The sequence below is a fragment of the Aristolochia californica genome, unplaced genomic scaffold, assembly GCF_029961685.1.
Source record: "Aristolochia californica isolate CCGP_79_NKW_82.1479 unplaced genomic scaffold, dmAriCali1.0.hap1 SCAF_15, whole genome shotgun sequence".
NCBI classification, from domain to species: Eukaryota; Viridiplantae; Streptophyta; class Magnoliopsida; order Piperales; family Aristolochiaceae; genus Aristolochia; species Aristolochia californica.
This window is the reverse complement of record NW_027181826.1, coordinates 4019934-4032867: the sequence shown is the minus strand read 5'-3', so window position 1 is coordinate 4032867 and position 12934 is coordinate 4019934. Positions and strand designations below refer to the sequence as shown.

Sequence of the window (12934 nt, the reverse complement as noted above, 5' to 3'; positions counted from 1 at the left end):
CGATAATGCAACACTAATACTTCCAAAAAAGGACACACTCATCAAATCAACAAATTAATGAGAGTGACTAGTCTTGACACTAAAAACGATAAAAAAATTAGAAGACCAGATTTCAGTGATGTCTTTTAAAACTTTCTTAAATGAATGAAGTAAGATTAATTGTGAGCAAAACGTTTACCATAAATGACCAAAAAAATTAGAAACTTTAGGGAAAAACTCAGTGATGCATAAGGACAGTAAAGAGACTTGAATAAGAGAACTTGCTTAGTCTAAAAGTCAATGGCAACAAGTTAGTAAAATAAAATAGAAAACTCTAATAGAAAAACATGAAAATAGGCCCTTCTTCTCCCTTGTTTCTCTTTTGAGACAACCTCAAACCCTAATTTAGGTTTTCATGTGGCAGATAAATTAATTTTGTTCAATAAAAAGGTTGTAGAAGATGAAATTTTAAAGGAATTTTTATCTATGTAGGAATGAATTTAGTACATACAAACTTAAGGAAATGGCTGGAGAGAAAAGAGAAACTTTGGCATGCATGGTTGCTATATGTTATATGCAAAACAAAATTTTGATAGAGAAGAAAGGATTATGACACGTATGCTTGTAAATTGACAAAGCATGCAATTAAACATACAAACTTTGGAGCCTAGAATTCATATACTCATAGGAAGAATAACCTGAATTAAAATACATAGACTTATCTTTGAGGAAGGAGCTTAAAATTCTGATTTTCGTAAGCAACAAACTTCCACCATGACCTTTGAGCCTTTGGATATTGATATCTCTTTTTGGAGCTATCTAATTGAGAAATGAATTTTTGGGATAAAAAATTAGACTCATAGACTTTTATTTTGATAGATGATAATTCATATAAAGTCTCTTTCTTGATAGCATAAACATCTTGGTAAATGAAGGCTTATGTTGTTGATAGAACCTGACCATTGTTGTTTCAATGTCAATTTCTATTTTAAGAAAATTTTGATTGCCAAAATTCATTTTGAGTTAGAAAATAAACTGAAAGACCTTTTAGTCAATATAAATTTGCAATATGGAAAGTGTAGTATGAAGATGTGAACTCCAAGGAAAACATAGGTACCAGTAGGGGTGGCATCGAACCTAGCCAAGCCCGAACCTGCCTATGTTCGAGCCGAGCTTGATTTAAATATTTTGAACACGAGCTCGAGCCGAGCCTAGGGTCGAGCCTAAAATTTTTATCGAGCTCGAGCCTAGTAATTTTAACTGAGTTCGAGCCGAGCTCGAGCTTCAACATTCATTTAAAACTTTTTAAAAAATAAATGTCAAATAAATTGTATATAAAATTATGCATACATTTTACATAAAATTAGGAATGACCTCTACTTAAAATTGGCCATAAGGGTGGCATCGAATCCAGTTGAGTCTGAACCTTGTGCAAGCCTAGCTTTATTTAAATATTTTGAACTCGAGCTCAGCCGACCCTAGCCTCGAACCTAAAATTGTAATCAAACTCGAGCCTAATAATTTTAACTGAGTTCGAGCTCGAGCTCTAGCTGAGTTCGAGCTTAACCTACATTTAATAATCTATATAAAATATATGTCAAATAAATTATATATAAAATTACGCATACATTTTAAAAAAGAATGATAGGGGAGGTTCAGGATTGAATTTCAATAATGGATTAGAACGCACCAATATTAATCTTTTTTACTCCAAATGTTGTCTAACTTATTTTGTAATTTTTGAATCTGGCCATAAATTTACTATGGCCTCATTAGTGCCCCTAGTTGAAAATTTATATTCTAGGAAAAACTAGAAATTTTTTTCCTATGTTACATATTTCCAAAAAAAAATTTTAAATAAAATCCTATTACTATTAGTGACTTATTAGAAAATTACAAGAAATATTTTAAAATTTTCTTAGGAAAGTTAAATGGACCTCTTATTGCCTCTTTTAGGGAAATAAATAAAAATTAATAATCAATCTAATATATTACTATACTTATCGATAAAATTTTAATCAAATAAAATGTCAAACACAAAGTTGCTATGAAAATTGCCTCATGCTAAAAGAATTCCAGCATCAACTGTCAAATACTTATTCAAAAAATTTTTACACAGTTTTCTAGCCTATCTTGGTAGGAAAATCTTACTTAGAAAATTATATGATTTTTTAATAAGAATTTTCAATGTTTAAAAAGACATAAGACACTAATAGTCCCTATAAAATTATTTTTACTAAAATGTATTTTCAATTTCTTTGAGAGCCATCGGGAAGGAGAGTTTAAGAAAAAAAATTTTCCTTCACTTTATGATCTCACACATGCGAAATCACAGGAGCAAAAGTCACACATGTGAAATCATCTTCGCAGGGGGGGGGGGGGGATGGGGGTTTCTCCCCCTTCTAGTTCTGGTTTTCCGCCAAGACGAGGAACGATGCCAAGGGAAAAGCTTCTAGCGGCTCCAGCGATAATGGATGCCACGGAAACAAAGGTGAAGGCAGACAAGGGGAAATTGAGCGGTGGGGATAGAAGGTAGCTGTCGACAGCGACAGAGTTGGCAACAATGGTGGCCGGAGGGGCTCGACGGTGACAAGAGGAGGAAGATCCCCCCTCCCCCTTCCCCCTTGCCTGCTTGGTTCGAAGCCACCCCTAGGTACTAGGACAAGATAACATCAATGAGGAAGAAAAAGGTAAAAAACAAACCTAAACTAATAAAGAAGACAAATATAAAAGAATCACATTGTCACTACAGATTGGCCAAGTCGACTCATAGAAATTGCTCTCACACTATGTTAATTTTTTTAAAAAGGAATAATTTATTGACTTTTAATAATTTGAATACACTAGGCCTTTATTTATAATAAAGAAAATCCATAGAATCGTAATAAAATTAAACTACCGAAGTCCCAGTTTGTAATAAAGTTATTTTTATTTTTAAAATTTTAAATTCTAAAATTTCACTTGTTACAAATTTGTATGTATTTTTTTGTGTTAAAAAATTATTTTATCTTTTAAATTATTAAAAATTCTGATTGATCATATTGCTAATCTAATATATTGATTTGTTAACCTTAAAATGAAACACTTCGTAATCATAAAGAACTGCTAACTTTTTCCTAGAAACATTTGATATTAGTAAGTAGTAGTTTTATAGAAGTTGTGTTATAAGTATGTTTAAGAAAATTACCTAGCATATTAAAATAAATTCAGCCCTTAAAAAATCTAAGAGAAAGTGGTAATTTAGTGAAATATCAAGTTTATCATAGAGAGCTATTTGTTTTTATCAATCTTTTATTTCATGAATTTCTCCCCTTTGTAAACTTTCCAGTTCTACCTTTGACAAAGTTTTTTAAGTGTGTACTCTTAAACACAAAATAATCCACATAGAGGCTTGTATCGTATATGTTATGATCTTTCAACATGTTGTAATCCACATAGAGGCTGGTATTCACATTAAAAACTTTAGCTTGACATCTAAATACAATCTTGTTAGAAACTGGTACTACTATTGTGTTGGAGTAGTTTGACTGGTATTCTATGTAATTATGAGAGTGAGTGGCATAAGTTGTAATTAGTAGTAGGTTTAAGTGTTCTTTTTTTATTCTTATGTATTAGGGCATCCATGCCCCACCTATATAAATAAGAAAGAGAGGGGGAGGAGGTCATTCACGTGTTCTCTCTTAACCCCTGACGGTTTTCCCCTCAACTCGTGCCCTTGCCTTCTCCTTCCCATCTTCTCTTCTCTTCTTCCTTCTTTCTTCTTCTTTTTTTTTCTTCTCAAACCAAGTTATCCATGAATTAAACCCTAGAATTTAACATGGTGTCAGAGCTGGAATTCTAGGGTTTAAAGTAAAGTCAATCAAGTTATGAAAGTTTAGTGGAAAGGAAACTCAATTCAACCTTCAAGCAATAAAGGGTTCGACTAGTTTTGAAGAGGAGCAAAAGGTTGAAGTCAATTTAGCAAGTTCTCTCCTTAATCCAATAAGTTTCACCTTATGTTTCACATTATGAGGGATTCAATTAGAGTTTTTGATAGTCACAAAGTTTTTTTACTCAAGCTTAATTATCCCCCTCAAAATTTATTTTTTCTTCATATTGAATGGTTGAAATCATTTTTTTTGTCATGTGCATGAGTTTCCTTCAATCCTTGTTTTTTTTTTAATGTTTATGATGAAAATTTCACCTTAGGAATTCAAAAAGTCCTCTTGAAGCTCTCCTCAAGTTTTAGTTTGTTGAAGGAGTGGTTGCTCAATTAAGTTGTTAAAACCCTAAGTTAGGGTTTGAAGAATATTTTTGGAAAGTAATCACTGGTTCTAATTTATTTTTTATTGTTTTCTTAGCAACACCTAGTTCATTTTTTTTCCTTTTTTAATCAACATTGACTATTGAGTGATTAAAATTTTTGAAAGTAATCACTAGTTCTAGTTTTTTTATGATTGCTTTCTTACCATTACCGTGTTCATTTTTTTTCCTTTTTTAATCACCCTTGGTTATTGAGTGATTAGAATTCCTGTTTAGAATATAAAAAAAAAAAAATGGGTCATGCTCATGTGAGCTATTATTTGGTTTCCTTGCTTGTTACTTGTTGAGTTTGATCATTTAATATTACATAATTTTGCATTCCATAGCTTCAAATATTTGTTAGTTTTGATAAAGTCTTGTCCTTTTTCCTCCTAAGTTAACCTAACGATGTTGGTTTTATGGAAAAAAATTCTTTTGTAATTCATATTGTCTGAATTGTCAAATACTTCCTCTTCCTCTACTTATGATGATTTTAGCAAAGGTGATCCCTTGAGGATTACTACAATTCCACTTAAAGGCTCTAACTTGTCTTGGTCCCAATGTGTGAAATGTTTTCCGATTACTAGAGTCCTTGTTGAGTATATAACTCAGTCACCTATGCATGTGGTTCAGCCCTCTTACCATAAGTGTTTAAGGGATGACACACTAGTTATTGACTGGTTGATTAATAGTACAGAGGAACATGTGGTTAACAATGTAGTGTACCTAGGACAGCCAAAGCAATTTGGGACACATGTTTTGAAATATATTCTACTTGTGACAATCTATAAAAGATTTATGACATTTTTCAGGAGATGTGCAAATCAAAATGTACGATCTTTATGAGTACTTTGCCAGATTCAGAGGGGTGCTGCAAGAGTAGAAGATTAACCATATACACTTGATGTTGCCACACGAGAAAGGCAGAGGGAAGACCTACTCTCAGCTATTTGTCTTGCTAATCTACCACCCTACTTGGATGTTGCCAAGTCACATGTACTCAATTCTGCTGCAAAACCTTCTTTTAATGATATATGTGCAACCATGCTATAATTTCCAGTTAAGGAGTCCAATAGTCAACCAGAACAAGTGGAAAACTCAGCTATGTGCTCCCAAGATAGAGAGTACAACGGTTCTGGTAGAGGTAAAGGAAGAGGTGGAAAGACACTTGGCAGAAAAAGAGGTAGAGGTGGGAATGCTCCCACCTCTAACACTGGTAGACAACAAAGGAAGTATACCTTTTGTGGGCTCAACAACCATCTAGTTAAAAATTGTTGGAACCTACATGGCAAACCACCTTACTTCAAGGTTAAAGAAGCATCAACCTCTACTACATCTACCAACAGTGAAGCACCCTCAGAGTCCTCCAGAGAACAATTGACTCTATTAGAAGAGGATCATGAATTATTTCAAAAGTTTTAAAAGTATGATGTTTGCTCCCCGAAAGCAATACAACCACCACCGTTGATATTATTGGTACATATTCTTTCTCTCATGCTCTAGCAGTTCACCTTGGATAATTGATTTTGGAGCCTTTGAACACCTCACAGGTAAAATTGAAATTTTTTCCTCTATGACACCATGCACTTTAGATCGCTTTGTCTCTATTGCGGATGGATCACAAACTATGATTCAAGGTACTGGTACATCCACCATTTCTCCATCTTTTTCACTTTCTAATGTCTTTTTTGACCCTCAATTTCTATTGAGTCTTATGTTGGTGAGTTACCTTTCTTCCATCTAATTGTGTGTTTGAGGACATCACAACAAAACAGGTGAGTGGTGGCAGCGATGAGAGAAGGGGCCTCTACTCTATGGACCCTACTACATTGACAATAGTTGTAGGAACCACAACAGAAGAGGCTTCCAAATGGCATAAAAGGCTTGGCCATCCCTCATTAGAAAATTTAAAAAGTTTAGTTCCTTTTCTTCATTGGGTTTCACAGTTGTATATCTGAAAGAAACATCAACATCTAGTAAAAGTTGGTTGAACTATTATGTTGCCTATGAATGTTCCCTAATTTTATTGGCCTTATGTTGTCCTCACTGCTTGTTTTTTATTAACCGTTTTCCCTCCAATGTGCTCAAAGGTGCCATTCCTTCTCCAAACTGTTTCTTGATTCAGTTGTCTTCCCATTGGCACCTCTCCCCAGGGTAAATTCTTTCCTCGGGCTATTAAGTGCATTTTCTTGGGGTATTCCAAAGATAAAAAAATAGTATATGTATTACTTTTCGTCCTTGAAGAAAACATTTATCTCAAACGATGTTTCCTTTTTTGACCATCAACTCTATTTTTCTACTAGCTCTCCTCCTGGTTTCTCATCATCTACAGAGATGCCCAAGCCACTTATTCTGGTGGATTATGACTTTCAGACCGTGGATAAGCCTTTTGAAGACCATTTTTCTACACCTATTTATCAATCACCTGTGGAGTCTTCAGATGATCCTGAGGTATGTTCTCCTCCTTCACCTCCAACAATTTATGGGCTACCTTATGATACTAGTGTTAAGTTGTGGAGCCTAACTAATGCCTTACGCTAGTCGACCTTCGTAGTAAGGTTACCGTCAGGGTTGGAATGGGGCGGGGAGCTCCCGCCAGGTCCACGATATATTAACTGTTGTTTCATTAAGGGCAGTTTGGGAATTTTACTCTTGTATCGTCATTGCCCTAGTTTCCTCTTTATTTTTGGCGCGTCGCTATTATGGTTTCATTATTCAAGAAGATCATGAGTTGCGGCCGAGAGAGGTTTAAGAAAAACCACCTGTAAGTGTGTGCGATTTCTCTTGTAAACTATTTTATCTTCATAGTAGATTACTATAACGGCGAAAGACAGGACATGGTCTCACCTTGAGGCGAACCTGTATAAATCTTGTGTGTTTTTCCATGTTTATTTTTCCTTCTTTCGTGATTATTATTATTGCTCTCGTTAGTTTAGAATTAGGGCGCCTAATTCCTAACAACTAGGCCCATTTCTCTTCACAAAGAGCCTCGTTCTAGTACTGTTAGACCTTCATCCACTTCACACCAATCTCTCATTATGTCTCCACTCACCATTTATCTCTGAGTTGTCTCTTTTTTTTCCACAATGTCTTTTTCCACCATTCCTACCTTGCTCTAAGGAGGCTTTCTCTGATCCGAGGTGGAAATCTGCCATGGATTAAGAGATTCAAGCTATATATCACAATTCCACTTGGTATTTGGACACTATTTCTCCAGGAAGAAAGGCAGTCAGGTGCAAATGGGTCTTCTCCCTAAAGTGTAATCTAGATGGTTCTATTGTTAGATACAAGGCTAGATTGGTTGTTGAAGGTTATACTCAGTCCTACGGTGTTGATTATGATGAAACCTTTTCTCTTGTTGCCAAGATAAACTTGATCAAAATTCTTATTTCTCTAGCAGCCAATTTTAAATAGGAGTTACATCAGTTAGATGTGAATAATGTTTTCTTGAATGGTATACTCTCTGAGAAAGTCTACATGTGCCAATCACCTGTTTATGTTGTTGAGGAGGAGAAAGTATGTCAGTTGAATAAAACAATATATGGGTTGAAATAGTCTCCACTGGCTTAGTTTGATAAATTTACCATTGTGGTTACGAAACTTGGGTTCAAGAGGTATGAAAATGATCACTCAGTGTTTACTAGAAATTCCACTAAGGGTGACATTCTTATAGCAGCATATATGGATGACATTGTTTTTACGGGCAGTGACCTTAGTGGCATTTAGTAGGTAAAAAAGAATCTTAATAAGGAGTTTCAAACCAAGAACCTCGGGATTCTCAAGTACTTCCTTGGGATTGAAGTTCTTCAGTCAAGACATGGTATAATCCTACCACAAAAAAAGTACATAGTTGATTTGCTAAAGGAGATTGGGATGCTTGGATGCAAGGCTATAGAGACACCTATGGGACCTAATGTTAAGTTGTGTGCAGGAATTGTTAGTGATGTTGATGTTGGTTGGTTTCAACGGTTAGTCGAAAAGCTGATCTATCTCATAGTCACAAGACCATATATTTCCTATTCGGTTAGTATTATCAGTATATACATCAATCACAACAATCACATTGGGAAGTGTTGGAAAGAATCCTTTGGTATCTCAAGTAAAGTTCAGATCAAGGGCTGCTATATAAATATCATGGTCATACATAATTGAAGGTTTTATTGATTTTGATTGGGTTGGGTTCCCTAATGATAGAAAATCTACCTCTAGTTACGGCACAACTATTGGAAGAAATCTAGTCACCTGGAGAAGCAAAAGCAAAATTTAGTAGTAAGATTTAGTGTGGAAGCGGAATATTGAGTTATGACACTTGCAATAAGTGAATTGTTATAGTTAAAATCATTCATGATTGACCTTGGATTCCGAATAACCAAGCCTATACAACTTCATTGTGACAATCAGATAGCTATCCATATTGCGATCAATCCAATCTTTCATGAGAGGAGAACCAAACACATTGAGATAAACTCTCATTTCATACAGAAAAAAAAAGAAAAAACTTCAAGCCAGAATAATATATATGCAATGCATCTCTTCAAAGAATCAATTAGATGACAGATTCCTGAAAGATTTTGTGCAAAGTCACTCACAGATATTTGCTCCAAACTAGGAATATTTAATGTTTACTCCCTAGCTTGAGGGGGAATGTTAAAGTAATTTGAATAATATTTCTATGTAATTATGAGAGTGAGTGGCAAAAACTATAATTAGTAGTTAGTTTAAGCGTTATATTTTTATTCTTATATATTAGGGCATCCATGCCCCACCTATATAAATAAGAAAGAGAGGGAGGAGGTCATTTACGTGTGCTCTCTCAAACCAATTTATCCATAGATTAAACCTTAGAATTTAACAGGTTGACATAAAATGGTGACTACTTCTGGTTGAACCATAGGACGTTATATACATAACATAAAAATATATTTTCATATTATGTAACACATGTGTATATAACAGATATTTTATAATACGTAATATAATAATATATATATATATATATATATTATTATAAAGTGAAAAATGTAATAAGAATGGATGGTTCTGATTCCGAATTGTGTGAGTTATCTGGACTAGACATGAGTCCGGTGATTATGCCTCTGAAGTCGGCATCCAACTTGGGCACTACGCGACATCAGGCTCCGACTCCGAGTCCACAAAAGTGGGGCCAGTAACCGGACTAAACTCGTCAAGACAAGCATGGCCTGCTTGACTGACTCCCTTGTTGACCGTTTACTTCCCCCACCTGTTTAAAATGTCCCACTGAAACTCTCTCCTTCTCCCTCCCCCTCTCTCCCTCTCTCTTTGTTTCCCCATATCCGCCGCTGCTTCCATGGCTGCTCTGCAACTTTCTTTTCTCCTTCTCTTGTTCCTTGTCACTCCTAAGCCAACGGTTTCTACAAATTCGGAAGGTATGCTTCTGATTACCCTGCACTCGTTTTGCAAGGCACGCACAACTCTTTAGCTCTTCTCTTCATTCCTTTTGGTGTCTGCTTTGTTTTCTTTTCAGGCGCGGCTCTTTATGCGCTGAGAACGGCATTAAAGGATCCTGCAAATGTTCTTCAGAGCTGGGACCCCACACTGGTCAACCCATGCACATGGTTTCACGTCACCTGCGATGGCAAAAACCGTGTTATTCGTCTGTGGGGAAACCTGCTGAACTCTTCCTTGATATTTGCAATTAGTTTCTGCTCGAAAACTGATTTTTTTTCTTTTTCCTCTTTTTGAATTTGTAACTTGTTCTGAAACAGGGATTTGGGGAATTCCAATGTCACGGGTAGCTTGAGTCCCGAGATCGGAAAGCTCCAACATCTTAAGTATTTGTGAGTGGTTTTTATCTCTGAACAAGGGTCTCTTTTCCAAAGTTTTCTTTTGTTGTCATTTCTGTACTGCGCGAGAAATGTAGGGAATTGTACGGAAACAACCTCGATGGGAGAATTCCAGAGGAGTTGGGGAATTTGAAAAATCTCGTGAGCATGGATTTGTACGCCAATCGATTTGAAGGGAACATCCCAAAGACTTTCGGGAAACTGAAATCGCTCAAATTTTTGTAAGTTGTTTTTTCTCTCGAAATTGAAATTTAAAAGTGGACTTTCAAGGTCTTAAAAGTTAAAACTTGGGCTAACTTTCCCAAATTAATTGACTTATCGCACTGTAGGCGCTTGAACAATAATCGGCTGACCGGATCCATTCCTAGAGAACTTGCTTCTCTTTCAAACCTTAAAGTATTGTAAGGACAGAAGTGCACATCATCTTTGTTTTTTCTTTTGCTTGGTGTTTGGTTTTGTTTTTGATTCGTTTGCGAATAGCATTTGATTTCTGAGAGATACCGCAGTGATGTTTCCAACAATGATCTTTGTGGAACGATTCCAACGGAAGGGCCCTTCTCAGAATTCCCAATGCAGAGGTGATAGTTCTTATCTCAATTTTCTTATTCGGGTATCTGTTTCTTTTTGTAATTTCCTTACATTGTTGATGTATCATCTCATGATCACTGTTTTGAGGAGGCTGCTGAAGTAGGGTTATGAGCAAATAAGGTTCTAAATGACCCGACTCATAATTCTACTTGAAGCAATGATGATATTGTTAAAATTTTTACAATACCATAAAAATTGCACATGTGATGGTGAGGAAGTTGTTCGTTCTACATATCAAAGAATCAGCTTTACTTCCTAGAAATATTTTTTTTAGTATGTTTAGATGTGATCCAGCTGTGACTCATCTGTTTCTGTTTCTCCTTTAATTTGGTTTGGAGCCTGCACTATTTTTTTGGTCTACAAGGACAATTTACTCTAATTTCTGTAATCGGATTTGTAAATCAAGACATCAAACATATTTTTATTTTTATTTTTATTTTTTTTTTGTTGAGGGGGAGGGGGGAGGGGATTGGTGGATTGGGTACTGTAATGTGTAGAACTAAATCAGAGCTAGAAAAGATATGTCTGTGAAAGCAGCCAAAGCTAAAGAAAATGATCTTTTTCGTTCATTTGATGGCTGCTGTTATAAGTTTTTTTTCCTTTTCCTTAGCTGGTTGTTTTGCAAGCATTCTCTTTTTTCTTTTAAAAAAAATGGTAGCTCTGTATGCTTTTGCCTTTTTTTTATTTAAAAGAACATGCAATAGTAGAGAGAGAAATACTTCTATAACTAATAAAAAGATAATATGAAACATTTTTTTTATGACTGGGAGCTACCCTAACAATTGACTGATGAGAAAAGCTGTAAAGTATGAAAACTGACCTAGTTTTATTTTTAGTTCATTCCATCAATGTCTAAAGTGGTTCTTCAAGAAATATAGAAATCTTTGGTCACACATCATAGCGAGTTTACTGTACAACTACTTTTCATGCATATGAAAATAGAAAACCTTAATGTTGCAAGAAAATCAAAGAGCTTGGGCATATTTCTCACCCCTACATGCTATCTGCACCGGAAGGCCATGGCCAAGGTCTCTTGTGTAAATGATTCGTGATTGTCCAGGTATTAGGTATGGAACAATTACTTCGCAGTCTACATAGGAAGTAGAAACAAAAGGGGTAATATAAGATCCAGTATAGTGATTCTTGTAAGATCTGTAAAGAATGATTTGCTATTTATATTATCTATATTCTCAAATGGGGTCGAGGCTTGAGATTGTTCACTCATGGCAGAATCTGAATTCTACAATTGTTTTGTATACTTTGTAAATGCGTGAAACGCTTAACTGCCTTTTTTTAAATATGGTAGCATATATTTCAGCAATTTTTTATGTATTCCAGTAGGGGCACTTGACAGGAAAGCTTATCTAACATCTCGGTTTATTTCTATATCTATATCTCCTTCAGTCTTGAATTCACTGTTATGCCAAACCTTTGTAGACTCTGTGGCTTTCTTTCCCAATTTTAGTTAAATTCTTGGAAGTTGATGTGCTAAATCTTTAAATTGAAGCCAAGACCAGTGAGTATGTTGTTGAGATAAAGATGGACCTTTGGTTTCAACACAAAACAGCAGGAAAAATAAAAAGAAAGAAAAAGTAACTTTGATTTTTTAAAGTATTCTTTGAGCATTAGTTGCACTCACAATTACTCTTTCATCTATTCAGTTTCAACAATAATAAACGACTCAATGGACCCGAGCTACATGGACTGGTACCATATGATTTCGGCTGCTGAAAAAATCTCAACAAAGTGAGAGATGACTACTATATACCCACGCTTCGTCAATATGTCTTCTCATCTCTGGACTTACTGTTTGATTTGTATTACTAAGGTTGTCAAGTTACATACAAAATAGATACTGTTGAAAAATACTCTTACAAATGATCTTTGAGAATAAAAGGCTACCGAAGTCCACTCTGAGGCTAGCCAATTGTGACTTAAATCTTCTCAACTTGTCATCATTGATGATCCACAGATTGCTTGTGTGCCAGAGCTTAGCTGCAAAAAGCAGTGCTTTTACCGGTATACAAGCTTTGAATATACTGTTCGCCCACAACTATTTCCAGTGACCAGTTATCATGTTAGTACTTCAAATTACACTTTCAGTTCTGGGTAAGCGATCCTCTTTCACTTGCTCTGAGCTAACTAATTTACTGCCTCTTGATCATTTTGTGAATTGTGAAAAATGAATTGATGCTTTCACTTCTTTGTATAGTAGGCATACCTATTTCTTGTGTGTTGCCTCAATGCTAATTGCATCCCCA

General features: G+C 35.3%; 1 protein-coding gene across 1 annotated transcript; it reads left to right on the top strand.

Moving 5' to 3' along the window:
- Positions 1-9489: 9489 nt before the first annotated feature.
- Positions 9490-12612, top strand: LOC137951804 (leucine-rich repeat protein 1-like). Its single transcript, XM_068798728.1, has 7 exons — positions 9490-9668; positions 9767-9899; positions 10008-10079; positions 10163-10306; positions 10415-10486; positions 10592-10663; positions 12335-12612. Exons 1-7 carry the CDS (start codon positions 9590-9592, stop codon positions 12402-12404), a joined length of 642 nt encoding a protein of 213 aa, XP_068654829.1. The 5' UTR covers positions 9490-9589; the 3' UTR covers positions 12405-12612.
- Positions 12613-12934: the final 322 nt, after the last annotated feature.

What these genes read in the sequence shown, in the direction of transcription:
- LOC137951804 (XM_068798728.1), top strand. Translation starts at nt 9,590, where the DNA reads ATGGCTGCTCTGCAACTTTCTTTTCTCCTTCTCTTGTTCCTTGTCACT. An exon ending in GGTTTCTACAAATTCGGAAG is followed by an intron (nt 9,669 to 9,766) that starts GTATGCTTCTGA and finishes TTTTCTTTTCAG; the next exon opens with GCGCGGCTCTTTATGCGCTG. An exon ending in CTGAAATCGCTCAAATTTTT is followed by an intron (nt 10,307 to 10,414) that starts GTAAGTTGTTTT and finishes ATCGCACTGTAG; the next exon opens with GCGCTTGAACAATAATCGGC.